The 21,151-nt window shown below is 43.5% G+C and overlaps 1 protein-coding gene across 1 annotated transcript in view; it reads right to left on the bottom strand.

The window, feature by feature from the left end:
• Positions 1 to 221: 221 nt before the first annotated feature.
• Positions 222 to 21,151, bottom strand: part of neurl4 (neuralized E3 ubiquitin protein ligase 4) — a 136,327-nt gene continuing 115,397 nt past the window's right edge. The window contains exons 25-28 of the mRNA XM_043686888.1: positions 15,853 to 15,997; positions 15,301 to 15,413; positions 7,326 to 7,488; positions 222 to 3,374 (exon numbers count right to left, since the gene is read on the bottom strand). Coding sequence (XP_043542823.1) covers positions 3,170 to 3,374; positions 7,326 to 7,488; positions 15,301 to 15,413; positions 15,853 to 15,997 — 626 coding nt within the window. The 3' untranslated portion in view covers positions 222 to 3,169. The remainder of the gene's footprint in view (positions 3,375 to 7,325; positions 7,489 to 15,300; positions 15,414 to 15,852; positions 15,998 to 21,151) is intronic.

Below are 21,151 nucleotides of genomic sequence, written 5' to 3'. Positions count from 1 at the left end.
ACAATGGTCATAGGACAAGCTAAACAGAGGACAGCCAGAGAATTCCTAGAAGCATGACACTCATCCACGGACTCTATCAACAAGCACACTGACCTCGACCCAATATACCGGCCATTACAATAAACAACTGGAACCAGCAGAAACAGAACCAAATAAATTACGGAAGAGACAGTCCATCGGCGGTTCACAGGAGTCTCCAAAGCCCTGAAGATGTCACCTAGACAGGAGACAAAACTCCTGCAAATCAACTTCCCAGCTCAGCGAACATCCCCAAAACCACGGCGCCCGAGCTACAAATCTTTACACAAACTTTGAACCCCTTTTACCAATACTTGTTTTTGTCTCGAATTACAGCAAGGGTGCAGATAGGAACTAAGATGAAAATAATCAAATGGGAAATGGAAATGTCAAGGGGCTGAATGGTCCATGCTTGTTTTCTATGTGTTTAAATACTTGTGAACAGTTGAGGCGGCAAAGTTTCTGGAAACATTTGTGTATTCAAGATCGAGGAAATCCTAGGCTAGTTTTTTTGGATGCGGACAATGTTGGAAAGGGCATGTCCTTTTCTCCGTTGCAGAAGATGGTGAGGTTTGAGGGTAGAAGCCCTCCTGGAACCACTGCCCTCCATGCAGTGGAGACTCCCTGTGCCATTCTCAAGTCTCGAACATGGTTTCCAGTGTTTACACTCAAAAAGCAGACCCTTGAACAGCACCACACTTTTTCTGAGATAACCTTTTATGAATACGTAACATGACTGTCCACCGAAAATCACTCGTCCCCTTGTTTTTAAAAACAGACTCTCATCAGTAATGAAAGAGGGTGGAGAAATACAGGAATACCCACTATGATAAAAATTAAAGTACTGAGGATACTGGAATTCTGAAAAATTGCTGGAGAAAATTGGGCAATCTGGCAATATCTGCGGAGAAAGAGTTCTCGATTCCATGATGACAACTCTTCTGAAGTTAAACTCAACTTGAAAAGTGAGCTCGCTGCCTTTCTCCACAGATGCTGTCAGACCTGCTGAGGCTCTTCAGCACTTTTGTTTTTTTTTGGTAAGCATCTTATCATCCAATGGAGTATTCTACCCGCAACAGCTTCCTCCTCTCTTCCCCCAGTCCAAAGAAGGGGACATGATTAAATGACTTTAATAGGAAGGTGTGTGCTTCTGGTTTGTAACACACCTTGCCAGGGAAGGGCAAGTTGGATGAAGGAAAAGGAGGTGGGGGAAAAAGAATCTCACATAAATATTAAAAAGTTTCCAGACTGCAAGTCTTATATTCTTCTGACAGGGTTATACTACTTTAGTTTAAACATCAATAGACACTTATCATCTCTATTAAAACTGCCACTCTCACTCTGAAAACTGCTTCCAGTCAGCATTATTCATTACACAAAATTCTCGACAAATTGCCCTTGAAAGAATAAATCAGCCACCTGCCTTGAGGTGGTATATGATCGGAGTGACTTTGCATTTCGTCTGACATTAGACAGTGGAGGGTTAAACAAAAGCAGCATAAGTGATTGTCTGGAGTATGTCTGAACAGGGTGAGGGGTACACACAGTCCAGGAGCGACTCCAACCTCACTGCCAATCCCTTCTGTTCCAGCCTCCTGTGTGTCACATGAACAAGTTACAACATACACACGTGCATTTTCGGTTAACATTTTAAAGCAGTCTGCTTTGTTTGCAACAAGGTCTGTGTTGGCAAAATAAAACACCTTCCAGTGCAAAATACACAAAGCTGTCAAACAAATCCGGGTGATGCTCTCAGTTAGCTGTAGCCTCCACCAGTTCACATTGCAGCAATAGGACCTTCTCAGTTTATCCCTGCTTCTTCAGCTGCAGTCTACTCCCAGTAGCTGCTAGCCATTCAATCAGATTGTATTCCCTTCCATTCCCACCGGATATTAAATGGCAGCTTTACATTAAAGATGAAATGGCAGAGAGGTGATAACAGGCAGCCAATAGACGGTCCAAAGGTGTGTAGGTTAAATGGACTGGCCATGCTAAATTGCCCATCGTGTCCAGGGATGTGCAGGCTAGGTAGGTAAGCCATGGGAAATGCAGAGTTACAGGGATAGAGTAGGGGGCTGGGTCTTCAGAGGGTCAGTGTGGACTCCATGGGCTCAAAAGCCTGCTTCTGCACTGAAGAGATTCTATAATTAGCAGTGGAGTCCATTTTATACAAAAAAACCCAACAGTGGTCACAATGCCAGTCCGCAGTGCAGAGGCTGTGGCTCAGAGGGTGAAGGCAAGTTTGAGCTGCATCACGCTCGAGTCTTAGGCAATTGCTTGGGGCAGTGACTGGGCCAACTGAGCAAGGCCAACCTTTGCCCTCATGCTGCCTTTCTCTTTCATCCTGAGATTGGACAGATCTAGAAGATCTAAATAACCTTTGCCCCTTCCAAGCCCGCTGACTGACAAACACACAGCCGTGCCTGTCCTTCCCTGCCCCAGCAGTTCACACACTATACAAGTCTGTAAATATCGCCACAGTTGACATGCAATCACGTGCACAGGATTTCAGAAGAAGATCTCGCTGCCTTAAAACGTCCCTACAGTATTTGCACACATGCCCACCTGATGGGGGCACTTTCACCTTTGTGTGCCCCCTGTCCCCCTGTCTTTCCAATCTCAACTCCCAAGGAGAGGAAATATCCAGTGTCAGATGCTCTATATTCTAGTTATGAATCAGGCTTCTGGCTGTGTGCAGCCCAGTTCTCACGTTTCTACTGTCCAAGGATTTAAAAGAAAACTTCTTTTGAAAACAAAGAAAAATCTATAAAACTGTTCACTTCAGTGGAAATAGGGCTCACACCCATCACTAACAAAAACATTCCCCTCCCCAAAATGCAAGATTAAACTCAACTGAACATTTTAGTTTGAGGTTTTTTTGTGTTTTTTTTTCCTCTCTTTTGAACATAAGAGTCAATAGTGCAGTATTCCACTGGTGTGACAGCAAGTTGTGTAAAACTGTGCAAATGTGTCCCAACTCTGTGCTCTCTTACCACCCCTCACCCACCCAATACATCGCTGTTGCTGTAGCACCAAAGTGGGATCATTCCCTCCCCCTCGTTCCCCTTGGGCTTGCTCCATGCTCGCAGTCTCTCTCTCTCTCTTCCCCACCAGAGTTTCAGAGGGGCTGGCAGATTGGATGGGAAATCCTTCATTCCACACGGATTAACAGGCCGTAAAGGACCGTTGAGGCCCTCTCCTTGGTGATCCACTCGATTTCATTGTTGCTGAACCTGGGATCAATCGACTCGCTGGCTCCCACGGACTGTGGCCCCACCTTATACGACCCTGGCCGCACGCACACTTGGAAGGCCACTTGAGCATGGTGATGTCGTTGGGATTTCAGGTCCTTGAACCTAAGGAGTGAATTAGCGCAATTAGCCAGAATAAAAGATGCGAATTATTTAACATCGTTTAGCACAGAGAAAACATAAATTTGTGCCAGTTCTTTGGAAGACCTTTCAGATGTGTACCAATCCCCACAATCCAGCAAATGCCACCTTTTCAATGCAAGAACCACCTCGACCAATCAGACACAACCCGCAATCTCCTTTCACGCTGTACAAATGTTAAGTTTGTCCCTTGAATTGGTGTTTTAGCGAGTGGCCCTGAAGCATGCAAATGAAAACCCTCATCAAACTGTGCTGCTTTTATCAACAACACTCCTTTTTCAAATATCTATCTAATTCCTCTTGTGAAAGTTCGAAAGAATCTGCTTCCACCGGCCTTTTAGGCAGCACACTTTAGATCACCGAATTAAAGTCTTCTCATCTCTTCCTCTGGGCTTTTGCCAAATGACTAACTCTGTGCCCTCCTGGTTACCAACAGCCCTGTCACTAGAAACAGCTCTTTATTTTATCGAAGCACTTCAAGATTTTAAGCACCTCAGTTGAATCTCTCAATACTTTCTCTGCACTGAAGATAAATCAAACTTCACTGATCTCACAATAACCAAAGTCCCTCATTTCTGGAATGAATCCAGTAAATCTCCCTTCTCTCAGATCTTGACGGTTCTAAAATGTGCTTCCCAGAACTGAGTGCTTGGGATCTAACTACCCCATGATTATTCAAGTTTTGATATGTTTGCTTGTCTTTATAAGGCAGACAGGTGAGCAGATCAGTAGCAGGAGCTAGTCTTAACTGCTCCAGTGTAGTACACACCTAGGGTAAAGGTAGGCAGGAGCACTCAATACAGAGCCTCAGGTAATAGCACGAGCAGCTAGGCTCAGAACACAACTTCCTAGATATTTATTCCACATCAAATGTAGTAAATACTGTCAAATGGTAGCGGGTTCAAGCCCACATGTTATGAACACAACGCCGGCTGACATTCACGCTGCTGGTACATGAGGGGGCACATCCTGTCAAAGGGTCAGTACCAAGGGAGTGCCGCACTCTTAGCGAGTCAACAATAAAGGCGTGCCACTCTGTCGGAAGATCAGTACCAAGGGAGCTGTTTCGGAAGTTCATTACTAAGAGAGGATTGCACTGTCAGAAGTTCTGTCTTTCAGGATGAGATGTCAAATCGAGGCCGCACCTGCAATTTCAGGCAAATGGAAGAGATTGTGCAGAAATGAATCCGATAGCTGGAGGTACTCTCTTTTATGTTGGTCCATCAACTCCTTTAACAATGGTCTGACCTACCACCAGATTGTTGTTTTAGGGATCTTGCTGTCTGAAAATTGGCTATTACATTTCCTGTAGTAGCGACCAACTTCAAAAAGGTACTCCATTGACTGTGAAGTTCTTGGTAACGTTGGAAATGGGTGAGATGGGCTACATTAGTGCAAATCTATCTTGCAAATTATCTTCTGCACTTGTGACACACAGAGTGTATGGGTGGCACAGTGGCTAGCTTCACAGCACCAGGGACCCAGATTCGATTCCAGCCTCGGGCGACTGTCTGTGTGGAGTTTGCACATTCTCCCCGTGTCTGTGTGGGTTTCCTCCGGGTGCTCCGGTTTCCTCCCACAGTCCAAAGATGTGCAGGTCAGGGTGAATTGGCCACGCTAAATTGCCCACAGTGTTAGGTTCATTAGTCAGAGGGAAATGATCTAGGTGAGTGACTCTGAGGACTTGTTGGGCCAAAATGGCTTGTTTCCACACTGTGGGGAATCTAATCAAAACTAATAAACAGCAAGGTTTGGATGGAAGTGATGGACAAATCAAGAGCGATGAGAAAATACATTGAAATTTAGCTTAGGATCAAACAGTGAAAGGTAAAGTGGGGGGGTGTGGAGATTTGGACTCAGGTCTAGCTATTCAGTCAACAGTCAATTCAGTCAATCCTGTAGTCAACAGGATTTCCTGAGATATTGTGTTGGGGACAAAAACTGCCTCATGAAGATTGATGCCAGGGAGCAAGGAACAGTTACGGGATTGAGTGTAGTGGTAAAGTAGTACTTGATGGAATCAATCATGAGCTTGGTCCAAACACAGACAAAACAGTTGAACTCAATATGACATCGAGGCAGCCTTTGATGAGTGCAGTATCAAAGAATCTTTATAAAACTGGAGTCAATGAGACTCAGGGCAACACCTCCCTGATAGCTGGAGTTGTACTGAGCACATACCACTGATGAATGCACAATGTTCAGCAGATGCTGAAGCAATCCACATTCATATGCAACGAGCCCTAGTTTGGGCTGCCAAATAGCAAGTAATAAGCATGCCAGGCAAGGACCATTTCTAACATGAGAGAATTTAACCATCTCTCCAAGACATTTAATGGCATTACCATCACTAAATTGCCCACTATCAACATTCTGAGGAGATAACCATTGACAAGAAACTGAACTGGACTGGACTAACCATATAACTGTGTGCAATTCTGGTTGCCACAATATAAGGAGGCGGCTTTCAAGAGGGTGCAGAAGAGGTTTACCAGAACGTTGCCTGGATTGGAGTACATTAGTGAAAAGGAGAGGTTGGACAGACTTGGATTGCTTTCATTAGAATGCTTGAGGCTGAGGGACAGCCTGAGATATATAAAATTATGAGAGGGCGATCATTTAAATCTATTTTCCTCTAGGGTGGAAATATCAAATACTATCAAATTAAGGTGAGGGGAGAAAGTTTAAAAGGAATTGTGTGAAGAAAGTATTTTTTTAAACACAGGTTAGTAGGTGCCTAAAACAAGCTGCCTGAGGAAGTGGTGGAAGCAGATACAATAGCAAAGTTTAAGAAACGTTTAGATGGACACATGAACAGACAGGGAATAGAGGGATATAGACCACGTGCAGGTGGATGGGATTAATTTAGAACGGCATAATTGTTGGTACATACATGGTAGGCTGAAGGGTCTGCTCCTGTTCTGTGTAAATAATGTGACTGCAAGAGCCGATCAGAATTCTGCAGTGAGTAATTCCAAACCCACAACCTACAAGGCACAAGTCAGGAGTATGCTGGAATACTCCCCTCTTGCCTGGATGACTGCAGCCCCAAGAACACTCAAGATGCTCGACACCATCCAGGCCAAAGCAGCCCGCTTGACTGGCACCACATCCATAAACATTCATTTCCCTTAGCACAGATATTCAGTACCAGCAGTGGGTACCATCTGCAAGATGCACTTCACCATAGCTCCTTCAGTAGCATCTTACAAACTCAGAACCTTTACCATCTAGGAGGACAAGGACACCACCAAATCCAACTTGCACATAAAGCCACACGCCATCCTGACTAGGAACTATATCACTGTTTCCTCACTGTCACTGGGTCAAAGTCCTGAAACTCCCTCCCTAACTATAGCCACAGTGACTGCAGCAGCTCAGAGAGGGACCCGCCACCACCATCTTCTGGTAGAGCTGAAACAAAAGTTGGCCGAATAATCTCCTGTGACAAAATGTTTAAAAACTGGCGTACACTTCCAAGACATCCTTCTGACTTTGTCTAGGGGTGTGGCTGCACCATTACCCACCCTTAGCTTTATAGATTGCCACTGTGCTTTAGTACTAAGATGTGGAGAGCTGAGTAGGTAAAGGTACACTGGACAGTCATGGAGACAAAACCAAGGAAGTTGGTAGCTTCCATTTCCTGAACAGCAGCAGTTTATTGGCAACAAGCCCTTGACGTGACTGTTTTGTTCTTGTGCCAAATTAAGATTTATAAATTTAAATTTGATAACGTGCATCAGTGGGATTTGAACACCCATTCACCCCAATTTCTGTCAAACAAGTATCAAACCATCCTCCCACTGAACATGGGCTCTGGCCGACAAGCAAAATTATTTTGTGCCCTTCACTGTTGCCTGCCACTGAAGGGACAGTATTAACTTGACCATGTATCTGGATTTGCTCGGTACTTACCGTATTTTAGGACAGAACCGGTCAAGACCGACATATCGCATTGTTGGAGACAGGCTGACTTTCACAACGTCTTTCTCCTGAATACTGTTCTCCTCGGGATCGTTATATCCATTCTGGAGCTCAACTTTAGTCTCACTGGTACAGAAAATCGAGGAGCTCCCTGCTTTAATGTGGAGGAGGTCAGGTTGAGAAGAGGAGTGACAGCACAGAGGCAAGGTGGTAAAGGGCAGAGGCAGAGAGAAGGAGAAGAAATTAGAGGACAATGGAAAGACTTTAGCTGTTTTTCTCAGATCAACACAAAACAAAAAATGCACGGTTACGTAACTCTGGATTGCTTCGAGGAGAAAGTGAGGTCTGCAGATGCTGGAGATCAAAGTTGAAACTTTATTGCTGGAACAGCACAGCAGGTCAGGCAGCATCCAGGGAACAGGAGATTCGACGTTTCAGGCACAGGTCCTGAAGAAGGGCCTGTGCCCGAAACGTCGAATCTCCTGTTCCCTGGATGCTGCCTGACCTGCTGTGCTGTTCCAGCAATAAAGTTTCAACTCTGGATTGCAGAAAACATCTGCTTCCGCAGCTCAGCCATTGGTTTCTTCTAAACCCGTGCTGCACCTGTCCTGGGAGTGTTTGATGGGAACAGTGCAGAGGCAACTTCACTCTTTATCTAACTCAGTGCTGTGATGAAGGGCTTATGACCAAAACATTGATTTTCCTGCTCCTTGATGCTGCCAGCACCACAATCTCGACTTAGTGCTAACTGTCTTGGGGTTTTTAGATGGGTTTGGCTCAGTGGGAGCTTTACTTTCAGTTAAAAGGAGTAGAGAGAGTTTTACTCTGTAGCTAACCCCATGCTATCCCTGCCCTGGGAGTGTTTGATGGGAACAGTGTCGAGAAAGCTTAACTTTCAGTTTAAGAGTAGAGTTAACTTTGGCTTGAAATAAGTGGATTTCCAACTTGCAAAAGTTTGGCTGGATTTTTTTTCCCTTGAAGCAGGAAGGCCGAGGGGTGACCTTATAAAAGGTCTTTACAGTAACGAAAGGTTTTGATCGAGTGGATATAGACAAAGTTTGCTCTTGCAGAAATAGGGGCTGCCAATATTGTAATAATCACAAGAAATTCAGTTAGGAATTTAATTTACTCAGAACATAACAGCAGGAGGCCATTCAGCTCCTTGAGTCTGTTCCACCATGCTAGATTATGGTTGAACATATGCCTCAACCCCTTATCCCCTTGATATCATCAGTAACTAGAAATCTATCAATTTCTGTTTTGAACTTCTCAACAATTGAATTTCCATATCCCTCTTAGGTAAAGAATTTTAACGATTCACCACCTTCTAAGTGACAAAATTCCTCCTCAAAACAGGCTTGCCTTGCATTCTGAGACACGTTCCTCGGCTCTTGACTGCACAGCCAGGGGAAACATTCTTTCTGCATTAACTCTATCCCTTAAAGTGTTTTGAGGTTTCCATGAGATTGCTTCTCATTCTTCTAAACTCCAGAGAATACAGGCCCAATTTCCTCAATCTTTCCTCACAGTAAATTCCGGCTAAACCAGGAATCAGTCTGGTGAACCTCCACTGTACTTGCTCTGTGACAGGAACATCTTTCCTTAAACAAGGAGACCACAGCTGCACACAATATATTATGTGCAGTCTTCCCAGTGTTCCACACAATTGACTGCTCCTGTACTCAAATACTCTTGTAATAAAGGTGAACACGTGCTTTTCCTTCCAAATTGCTTGCTACACCAGCCTGTGAACTTTCAGTAAAGTAATCTTTACACATTAACAGTTATCAATCGCTTCTCATTTAATAAATAACCTGCAGTTATGTTCCTCCTACCAAAGAGGTAGGAGGAACATAAATCCAAACCTGCAGTTATGTTCCTCCTACATCTCGTTTCTCCATATTGTATTGTCTGTCATGATACAGGTTATTAGACTAAACATGTTTGAGGTTCACAAGGAGGTGGTGTTAGCAATTCAGGAAAGTGTGAAAATAGATAAGTCCCCTGGGCCAGATGGGATTTATCCTAGGTTTCTCTGGGAAGCCAGGGGGGAGGTTGCAGAATTGATCTTTATGTTGTCATTGTCTACAGGAATAGTGGCAGAAGACTGGAAGATAGCAAATGTTGGTCCCTTGTTCAAGAACCCCTTGTAATTATGGACCAGTGATCCTTACTTCAGTTGTGGGTAAAATGTTGGAAAAGGTTATAAGAGATAGGATTTATAATCATCTGGAAAGGAATAAATTGATTAGGGATGGTCAATACAGTTTTGTGAACAGTAGGTCATGCCACATAAACCTAACCGGGTTCTTTGAGAAGGTGACCAAATAGGTGAATGAGGGTAAAGCAATTGATGTGGTGTATATGGATTTCAGTAAAGTCTTTGATAAAGGTCCCCATGGTAGGCTATTGCACAAAGTACAAAGGCATGGAATTGAAGGTGATTTAGCGGTTTCGATCAAAAAATGGCTAGCTGAAAGAAGACAGAGGATGGTGGTTGATGGGAAATGTTCATCCTGGAGTTCAGTTACTAGTGGGGTACCACAAGTATCTGTTCTGGGACCACTGCTATTTGTCATTTTTACAAATAATCTTGGTGAGGGCGTAGAACGATGGGTTAATAAATTTGCGGATGACACTAAGGTCGGCAGAGTTGTGAATAGTGCTGAAGGATGTTGCAGGTTACAGAGGGACATAGATTAGCTGCAGAGTTGGGCTGAGAACTGGCAAATGCTATTTAATGCAGTAAAGTGTGAGGTGATTTGCTTTGGAATCAAGCGTACTGGGCTTATGGTAAGATCCTTGGTAGTGTAGTAGATGAGCAGAGAGATCTCTGTGTCCATGAAAGTTGCCACCTAGGTTGATACGGTTGTTAAAAGTTATACAGTGTGGTAGCTTTTATTAGTAGAGGGATTCAGTTTCAGAGCCATGAGGTCATGCTGCAGCTGTATAAAACTCTGATGCGGCCGCACTTGGGAGTATTGCATACAATTCTTGTCACCAAATTACAGGAAGGATGTGGAAGCTTTGGAGAGGGTTCAGAGGAGATTTAACAGGATGTCACCAGGTATGGAGAGAAGGTCTTATGAGGAAAGGCTGAGGGACTTGAGACTGTTTCCGTTAGAGAGGAGGAGGTTGAGAGGCTACTTAATTGAGACATATAAGATAATCAGAGGGTTACATAGGGTGGACAGTGAGAGCCTTTTTCCTCGGATGGCAATGGCTAGCATGAGGGGTCATAGCATTAAATTGAGGGGTGATAGATATAGGACAGATGTCAGAGGTATTTTCTTTACTCAGAGAGTAGGGGCATGGAATGCACTGCCTGCAACTTTAATGAACTTGCCAATTTTAAGTGTATTTAAATGGTCATTGGATAAACAGATGGATGAAAATGGCATAGTGCTGGATAGATATGCTTCAGATTGGTTCCACAGGGCAGCGCAACATCGAGAGCCGAAGGGCCTATACTGCGCTGTAACATTCTATGTTTAAACTCCCTTGAAGTTTCTTTGCATTCTCTTCACACAACTCTCATTGCCTGAGCTTTGTATCATCAGGAAATATTACAAGTGGCTCCACATCCAAATCATTCATACAGATTGTGAAAAGCTGGGATTCAGCACTGATCCTTGAGTTACCCCACTGGTACCACTGGGTGGGATGAAGTTCCCACAGAACCTGGATTTTTAGTTTTATACAGAAAATAGGTTCAGGAGTATGATCATGGCTGATCATACAATTTCAGTACCCCACTTCCGCTTTCTCTCCATATCCCTTGATCCCTTTAGCCTTAAGGGCCACATCCAGTTTCCTCTTGAATATATCCAACCAACTGGCCCCAACAGCTTTCCCAGGTGATGAAATTTCCCAGGTAGAGGATTCTCCAGGTGATGAAATTCTTCCTCATCTCAGTCCTGAATGGCTTGCCCTTTATTCTTAGACTGTGACTGCCAGTTCTGGAGTTACCCAACACATCTAGCCTGTCCAGTCACATCAGGAGTTTATGTTTCTAAGAGCTCCATTCTCAATTCTTCTAAATTCCAGTGAGTCCAAGCCCAGTCGCTCCAGTCTTTCTTCATATGTCAGTGCTGCCATCGCAGAATCAGTCGAGTGAACCTTCGCTGGACTCCCTCACTAGCAAGAGTGTCCTTCCTCAGACTAAGAGACCAAAATTGCACATAATACTCAAGATGTGGCCTCACCAAGGCCCTGTACAGCAGCAGCAAGACATACTTGCTCCTATACTCAAATCCCCTGTCCTTGAAGGCCACCATGCCATTAGCTTTTCTCACTGCCTGCTGCACCTGCATGCCAACTTTCAGTGACTGTTCCATCATGACACGTAGGTCTTGTCGCACCTCATCCTTCCCTAAACTCTTACCATTCAGATCATAATCTGCTTTCCTGCTTTTGCCACCGAAAAGTGGATAACCTCACATTTACATTTGCCAAGTATTTGCCCACTCAGCCTGCCTGTCTAAGTCACCCTGTAGTCCCCTAGCATCCTCTTGGTAGCACATACTGCCACCAGCTTAGTGTCTTCTGCCAATGTGGAGATATGACAATCAATTCCTTTGTTATGATTCGGAGATGCCGGTGTTGGACTGGGGTGTACAAAGTTAAAAATCACACAACACCAGGTTATAGTCCAACAGGTTTAATTGGAAGCTCGTGTGCTTCCAATTAAACCTGTTGGACTATAACCTGGTGTTGTGTGATTTTTAACTTTGTAATTCCTTTGTTCAAATTGTTAACGTACATTGTGAACAGCGCTGAATCCTGCTCATCACTGACTACCACTCTGAAAAGGACCAGTTTATTCCAACTCTCTGCTTCCTGTCTGTGAAACAATTCTCTATCCCCATCAATACCTTAGCTCTGATATCTTCAGCTTCAATTTTGCTTACTAATCTCTTTAGATTTTCAGTAGCAGCTGCTGGGGTTTTGTGGAAGCTGTTTTTCCATCCTCTGTTACAGCTAAAAGCTGGGGGTTCTCTTCCTGCAGCTAGAATTGCATGTGAGACAATCCATTTCACTGAATTTGTCTTTGCCAAGGGTATATTTATGGGATGTTACTACATTGGAATTGTTGTATTTTAACTACAGTGTATGAATAAAGTGTGTTTTGCTTCAAGACTCAGTTTGACCAATCAAATTGCATCCGGAATGCAACACCTGACACTTGCCTTTAAAATAAGAAAGCATTAGGGTCTAATCTATCATCTTAATATATTTCGAGGGGGTTTGGTCTGGTCCATAACATTTCTCTTCATTGACTCTGCTCGTCACATCTTCAAAACACACAGGTTTGTCAAACATGATGTCTTTTTCAACATTCAAGGTGATTCGACCCAATCAGACAATTAGCTTCTACATATCCAATGATCACATCCTTCAGAATATATTCTCGTATTTTCCCTGCTAATGGTGTTGGGTTAATAGGTCTGCCGTTCCGTTTTCCCTCATGCTTTTCTGAAACTTTCTTTTCTGCAGGGTTACATTTAAAACTTTCCAATCCATAGGAACCCCATTGCAGTAGTAATATCATTTTGAAAGATAGGCTTTAGGCTGAGTTTACATTAGGTGGGTTTATAAGTTAAATAACTGCCCATCAAGATTTCAGCTGGACAATTCTGAGGCTGTGGAAAAAATGTTGTTTTGGTTCAGTTTGGGAGAGTTCTGCAGAAGTCTTGGACGAAGATGGAAACATAAAGCAGCATTCCGGAGAAGTGGAGAAGATGAGAAACTAGATTACTTTAAATTAAAAAGCTTCATGACAGTCCCAGAACAGAAGTGTTTGGATAACACAATGAATAGGTGACCTTATAGAGGTTTACAAAATTATGAGGGGCAAGGATAGGGTAAATAGGCAAAGTCTTTTCCCTGGGGTAGGGAGTCCAGAGCTAGAGGGCATAGGTTTAGGGTGAGACGGAAAGATATAAAAGAGACCTATGGGGAAACTTTTTCACACAGAGTATGGAATGAGCTGCCAGAGGAAGTGGTGGAGGCTGGTACAACTGCAACATTTAAGAGGCATTTGGATGGGTCTATGAATAGGAAGGGTTTGGAGGGATATGGGCCAGGTGCTGGCAGGTGGGACTAGATTGGGTTGGGATATCTGGTCGGCATGGACGGGTTGGACCGAAGGGTCTGTTTCCATGCTGTACATCTCTATGACTCTATGAATAGGTTATTTAAAGCTGAGAGCATTTTACCTCCAATGTACAAAAGCTCCAGGAAAAGAGATTTTCCATACTCGGACTTGAAGTCAGAGTTAATCTAGACCCATTGAGATGTTAGAAAAAGATCTTACGTACAGTGAGTCCTGTATGAAGGTGGTTTTGGTACAGTCCAGGGACATTTTGGAGGTCTGTGAAGGATTGTCCTGAGATAAATGGAACTATACTTCAACTATGGGTTCCAAAATCATTAAATAACATGATGTAAATAGTTTAGTTTATTTGATTTTATCTTCATGTCTTTTGCTTAATAAACTTCAGTTTCATTGTTAAAGTCAAATCTGCAACATTGCACGTATGGACGTCCTCAATAAAACCAAGACAAAATAAAATGTGATCTACCATGTCAGCTTTCAAACCTGACTTGTGCAATCATGACATTAGCCCGTGAAGGGATCCTTTAGATCACATTCTGTTAGAGAGACAACCAACCTGCAAAGCCTTACACTGCTTCTCCCTATTTTCCGAGGTAAGAGTGCAACAATACAAAACACCAATATTCCACCCTGTCAAAGAGTGCTGTTGAGTCTGCAAACATTTCACAACTTCACATGGTTTTGAAGGAAGACTATCACAAACAGTATTCCTGGGTTCTCTTCCTGGGTTGCGGTTTGGCGTACCAAACGTTACCTGCCATTTGTGCTGAAAAGGACACCTCAATGTCCTGAGCCGTTTCTGGCTTCAGCACAGAATGAATTAATGCAATGAGGTGAACTTTGAAATCGGTCTAGGGCAAGGATACCTCAGCTCAGAAGGCTGACCTGTGTGGGAGATGTTCACCTGATAACTGTGATCATAAAAATAAAACAAAATATAATGAGCCATATAACCACGAATGAATAGGAAAAGTTGAGACAATCTTTCTGCCTACATGCCACTATTCTGATGTCAGCTTTATATATCTTTGATCGACTGAGATCAATACAATAATCAAAGTTGAATTAGTGTGAGAGCTGTGAACAAGCCACTGCATTGTTCTCATGTTGGATTGTGAAGTGAGAGTTCTCAGATTGAATACAAACACATGAAAGATCCTTGAACACATGGGAATTAAGCAGCATAGTGTCTCATTAAAGACTTGATTCTTTGGACTGATGCCTGTATACCCTGAAGGAATGAAATCAATTTGAAGATGAAAGCAATCATTACATCATCGTTTGTCCACTGACACATCTAGTCGATATCACTGTATTATCTTTGACCTGTTTTGACCCCACTGCTCCTTAATTGCCTTAGCAGCTGTCTGTACTCAGTCTGGGAAGTGCTCACCAGAGTGTGTCAAGGAAGCTTTGCTTTAATTCTAACCTTTGAACTCTCAGCCAGTGGTGACTGGAGCTCAGGATTTTAATTGGTATCGAGTGAGACACTTCCTATCATGACAGAGCACTCCCACCAGATAGAACCAGGGTTGCAACAATGTGGGGACAGATGGGATGCACAGCCAGCAATGGACTGGTGGTGGCAGGGGAACATTTTCAGTGTGGGGGTGGGGAAGAAAAGAAGCAACAAGCTTAGTTCAAACAAACATTCCAAAAGTGAACAGGTTACTCACAAGATACCAGGACCTTCACAAGATGAATAGGTATAAGGATACAACAGGACAAACCTTTCTGCATGTGAAGGATGGGGAGAGTGGTGGTTCCAATGTGTTAAACATGAAATGATTTCCTTCCTTCCCTCATCCCCAGCCTGACAACCCACTAAGATTTTGCCTGCTCACATACCAGATACCAGCTCCCCATGGTCCAAGGTTCGTCGCAGGGAACCCACACATGTTCCATGATACGCTGTGTGCCACTTCTTGTAGACATTAGCAACTTCGCAGCGTGGATTCAGCCTGTAGGATCCAACAGTCAGCACAGTTCATGCAATGTATAAAAGAAAGGAAAACTTTCAAAAGCAAAGTCTCTGTGTTTGTACACCAACTTGTTTAGATGTTCCCAAAATGCAGCACGGCTAACAAAATGCATGAGCTATGGCCAAAAGCCTGAGGTGTTAACAGCAACCAAAGGTGGGACAGGCACATACAGTGACTGACTGAGCCAGTGATCCATCCATTACCACCCCACCATGCATTACACCCAATCCTAACTTGATATCCATATGGGTGCATGGATGGACAGCACAGCTTCCCACTTGGTTGATTAAATCCCACAAGGTTACTCCAGCCCTTGGACAGCCTATGAGCCTTCTGAAAACTCCCAAGTCCCAGATGTGCTGCCATCAAGTGTGTTCAGATCAACCAGCATCATGACACTTGCCCCATGACCATTTACCTGAGTGCGAACCTGCACCATCCGAATGGGAGGGCGTAGTCCTTTGGTGGGTCGCCCCGCTTGTAGTAGGCTTCATCTCCACGCAATTTGTGGCAGGATTCACAGTAGCACAGGTTACACTTCACCTCCTCATCGAAGTAACCATCTGCAATGTAAGGCCATCTTCATGACAACCAGAACCCGTTCTAGTCACTCTTGACAGTAAAGTTCCAAACACTTTTCTAACACTTCCAAAGCTTTCCCTCCATCATTACAGAATTATTCCAATACTCCCTTAACCCTTGAACATCCCTCTTCTCTGCAACCTGAGCTACTGATTGCTGGCAGAATAATAGCCCTAGGTCCACCAACATAGCACGGATTGTGATGCTGTGTGGCTGCCAAATTAACCATAGAAGGTAAAGGGCACTCTGCTATAACACATGTTTCGTTATCACGAGTTTGCTGTAATGCAATTGACAAACTGGGGACACTGTTCCTAAAACTCAAACTTTTAAAACCTGTGCTGGCTGTAACCTGATTACATCACCAACACTTTAAGCACTCTTTCTAAAGCGTGATTTTTCTATAATGCAGGGTCGCACAAGAACGCAACCATTGTGTTATAGGTCTTTCTCAAATTCATTCACACTTAACCTCCACATTTGGGGGAGGAGTCATTGGGTGAAAGCTGATCCTTCAGCGTGATCGGACTGGACTCACCTCATTCCATTCTTATGCATCAATTGTAGCTGGAGAACCACCTGTCATGGCTTCTCTTCCTGTTCCCACACCATTACAACTGGTGTCTCCACAATATCAATCCCTGGTCCTTTCATGTTTCTCATGCTGCCCTTTGATGATAAAATTTGAAAATGCACCAACTTCCAAGTATATGCTGATGATACTGAGCACCATCTCAATACCATCTCTGTTGCCCCCTCCACTGTCTCCAAACTGTAAAATTGTCTATCGGCCATGCACGATGATAAGAAATTTCCTCCAATTAAGTATCTGGGAGACCTCACCTTCGGACTCTGGCACAAACTCTGGTTTCCCTAGCTCTCAATTCCATTCTTCTCCTGGACAAAAGTCTAAGGCTGAACCTTTGAGGAAATGTTCAATGTCGTACTTAACTCTGAGTTTCTAGCCACATAACCACACCGTCAACAAGACCAGGCCATTTCCACCTCGGTAACCCTGCCTCACTGCCACGTCCCAGCTAATGAGCAGCATTTTACCCTTCCTAAACCAGAGATCATTCAAAATTCTGCTGTTCACGTTGTTACTGCCGCAAAGTCTTCTTGACTAAGTACCCTTGAACTCTGATTTACTCTGGCTCTAAATTAATATACCAACTTTAAAAATCTCATCCCTCCATGGCCTCACTCCTCCCATCTCTGCAAGCTCCACTAACCCATAAATCTCCCTGAAATCTAAACACAAAATCTGGCCTCGAGTTACCCTGATCTTAGCAACTCCACCACTGGCAGCACTATCTTCAGCTGCTAAACTTTGATATTTTTGATAGTTCTGACCCAAGGGTCTTGGGCTACTTAATAATATTAAAGGTCATATGTGTGAAGTGCAAATTTTTGATGTTCTTGGGTCACTGTTTATTGCTCAATGTATAGTGAATGTATGCTGCAGAATTACATATTTGTTATCCAGATAAGGGTGGAAGGAGGCTTGCGTGGGTCATAAACATAGAGCTGAATGAACTTGTATGACACAGCAGCCCCTTGTTTGGTATCATCTATCACCACCGATGTACTGTAGTAGTAATGTGCAGCATCTGGAAGATTCAGTGCAGTAGCTTACCAAGCCAGCATCTTCCAAACCCACGACTGTTAGCATCGAGAAGGACAAGGACAGCAAATAGACAAGAACACAAGTGTAGAAACATATAAAATAGGAGCTAATGCAGATTATTCAACCCCTCAAGCCCATTCCACCATTCATCATGAGGTCAGTACCCTTGTCCTGCACTCTCTCCCATATCCCTTCAGCTACAAAAAAAAAACAGTATCTATCACCTTCTAGAAAACACATTGCTCTGGCCTCAACATTTTGTTTGGTGAAGAATTTCCTCCTGATCTCACTCCTAAAAGGTTTGCCCGTTATCATTAAACTATGACTCACCCACCACATCTGGAACATCTTTCCTGTGTCTAACCTGTCTCGTCCTTTTAGATATTTATAGGTTTTTATGAGATCACCCCTCATTCTTCCAAAATCCAGTGAATACAATCATAACTAGCTCAATCTCTCCTCATACTCCGGTCCTGCCATCCCAGGAATCTGCAAGTTTTCCTCCAAATCACTCACCATCCTGACTTGAAATATAGCGCTGTTCCTTCAGTGGCACTGAGAACAAAATCCTGGAACTACCATCCTAATAGTACTGTGGGTATCCCAAACACATACGGACTGCAGTGGTTCAAGAAGGCAACTCATCACCATCTTCTCAAGGGCATTTAGGAATGGCAATAAATGCTGGCCCAGCCAGTGATGCCCACATCCATAAACACACAGAAAATTCATATGGCAGTGGTCATGTACAACATCAGCATATTACAATGAAACATAGCAATTCAGAGAATCATAGAAACATACAGCTCAGAAGCCCTTCAGCCCACTGGGTCAATGCCAATCAAAACCAACTATCTAAGTATTCTAATCCCATTCTGCAGCACTTATACGCTTTGGTAACTCAAATGTGCATCTAAATACTTCTTAAATATTATGAGGGTTTCTGCTTTTACCATCCTTACAGGCATTGAGTTCCAGATCCCCACCATCCTCTCCGTGAAAACGTTTTTCCTCACATCTCCTTTAAATGTTCTGCTCCTGACCTTAAATCTATGCTGCCTGCTCATTGATCCCTCTATCAAGGGGAAATATTTATTTCTGTCTAACCTACCTAATTTTGGTGCCTCATAATTTTATACATTTCATTTATGTCCCCTGTCAACCTCCTCTGCTCTAACGAAAATAACCCAGGCTGCCAAAAATCTCTTCACAACTGAAACTCTCCAACCAAGGCAACATTCTGGTAAATCTTCTCTGTACCTGTTCCAGTACCATCACCTCCCTCTTATAATGTGGATTCCAGAATTGCACACACTTCACAAAAGAATATTTCATGTGCACCTTACAGAATAAATTCATTAATAATTCTGCATTGCCTAATGATTTTATGGGTTTCAAGAATAAAGTCCTTTAAGGTGTAATTATTGAACAGAGCTTTAGGAGGAACTGGGTTCAGTTCTGGGCATTACCACTTAGAAGGAATGTAATAACAATGTCATTATATTGTTCTTATCAATCTGCTTTACAATGCAATGTTTAAAAGGTTGAATTCTGAGGACAGGTCACACAAAATACGAGTTATATTCCCATGAGTTTTGGAGGTTTGTTGGGTGGGGGCAGGGGTGAAGGTTTATTCTCATTAGTGACGTTAAGGCAAGAAAGGAATCTGATAGTGTAGGTAAGAGAAAATTTACTACCTTGGTTGGAAATCTGTAACAACTGGGCACTAAAATTAGCACTTAGCTATTTAGGTGAGAAATCTGCAAAGACATCAAAGGACAGTAGAAATGTGAAACCTCCACCCAAGTCCCAGAAGGTTGTGGAGGTTACACGTTGGTTAGAAGCACTGGCCAAGCCCTGCAATCAACACCACTATGAGAAAATATCTGTTCATAACAGCGCAAGAGGAAGCCATTCAACCATTAAGATCATACTGCATCTATATACAGCAATCCAGTCAGTCCCACTTCCCTGCTCTTTCCCTGATGCCCATAGACGGTAATCTCCCTCTTTTGAAATCATTCATTGCCTCAAGTGGACAGTGACTTTGAAAATGTTTCACCTTTCTCCCATCCAGTATCTGTGTCCCCTTGTCCTGGCACCATCAACAAAAGGGAAACAGTTTTCTTTGTCTGTCTTATCTAGATCTGTTCACCCATTACAAAGAACAAAGAACATTACAGCACAGGAACAGGCCCTTTGGCCCTCTGCCGATCCAGATCCTCTATTTAAACCTGCTGCCTATTTTCTAAGGGTCTGCCTAGATACATCTTAAATGATGCTATCATGCCCGCCCCTACCACCTCTGCTAGCAATGCGTTCCAGGAACCCACCACCCTGCATAAAGAACTTTCCACACATATCTCCCCTAAACTTTCCTCTCACCTTGAACTCGTGACCCCTAGTAATGGAGTCCTCCACTCTGGGAAAAAGTTTCTTGCTATCCACCTGTCAATATCTCTCATGATTTTGTAGACCTCAATGAGGTCCCCCCTCAACTTCCTTCTTTCCAATGAACATAATCCTAATCTATTCAACTTCTCCTCATAGCTAGTGCCCTCCATACCAGGCAACACCCTGGTGAACCTCCTCTGCACCCTCTCCAAAGCATCCACATTCTTTTGGTAATGTGGCGACCAGAACTGTACACAGTATTCCAAAAGTGGCAATATGACCTGCCAACCATTGTACTCAATACCCTGTCCAATGAAGGAATGCAAGTCATATGTCTTTTTGAACACTCTACTGACCTGCGTTGCCATCTGCAGGGAACAATGGACCTGAAACCCAGATCTCTCTGCACATCAATTTGCCCCAGGACCTTTCCATTTACAGTATAGTTTGCTCTTGAATTGGATCTTCCAAATTGCATCACCTCGCATTTGTCCAGGTTGAACTCCATCTGCCATTTCTCGGCCCAACTCTCCAATTTATCTATATTCTGCTATATTCTCTGACATTCCCTTTACTATCTGCTACTCCACCAATCTTAGTGTCATCTGCAAACTTGCTAATGAGGCAACCTACACCTTCCTCCAAATCATTTATGTATATCACAAACAGCAGTGGTCCCAGCGTGGATCCCTGTGGAACACCGCTGGGCACAGGTCTCCATTTTGAGAAACTCCCTTCCAGTACTACTCTGGTCTCCTGTTTCCCAGTCAGTTCTCTATCCATCTAGCCAGAACACCCTGGACCCCATGTGACTTCATCTTCTCCATCAGCCTACCACAGGGAACCTTATCAAGCATCTTTCTAAAGTCCATGTATATGACATCTACATCCCTTCCCTCATCAATCACTGTCACCACTTCAAAAACTTCTATTAGGTTTGTAAGACAAGACCTTCCCTGCATAAAACCATGCTGCCTATCACTGATAAGCCCTTTTTCTTCCAAATGGGTATATATCCCATTCCTTAGTATCTTTTCGAGCAGGTTCCCTATCACTGACGGCAGGCTCACAGGTCTGTGATTACCTGGATTATCCCTGCTACCCTTCTTAAACA

Source organism: Chiloscyllium plagiosum, unplaced genomic scaffold (genome assembly GCF_004010195.1).
Source record: "Chiloscyllium plagiosum isolate BGI_BamShark_2017 unplaced genomic scaffold, ASM401019v2 scaf_52, whole genome shotgun sequence".
NCBI classification, from domain to species: domain Eukaryota; kingdom Metazoa; phylum Chordata; class Chondrichthyes; order Orectolobiformes; family Hemiscylliidae; genus Chiloscyllium; species Chiloscyllium plagiosum.
The sequence above is the reverse complement of the archived record's forward strand: the minus strand, read 5'-3'. Positions and strand labels throughout refer to the sequence as shown.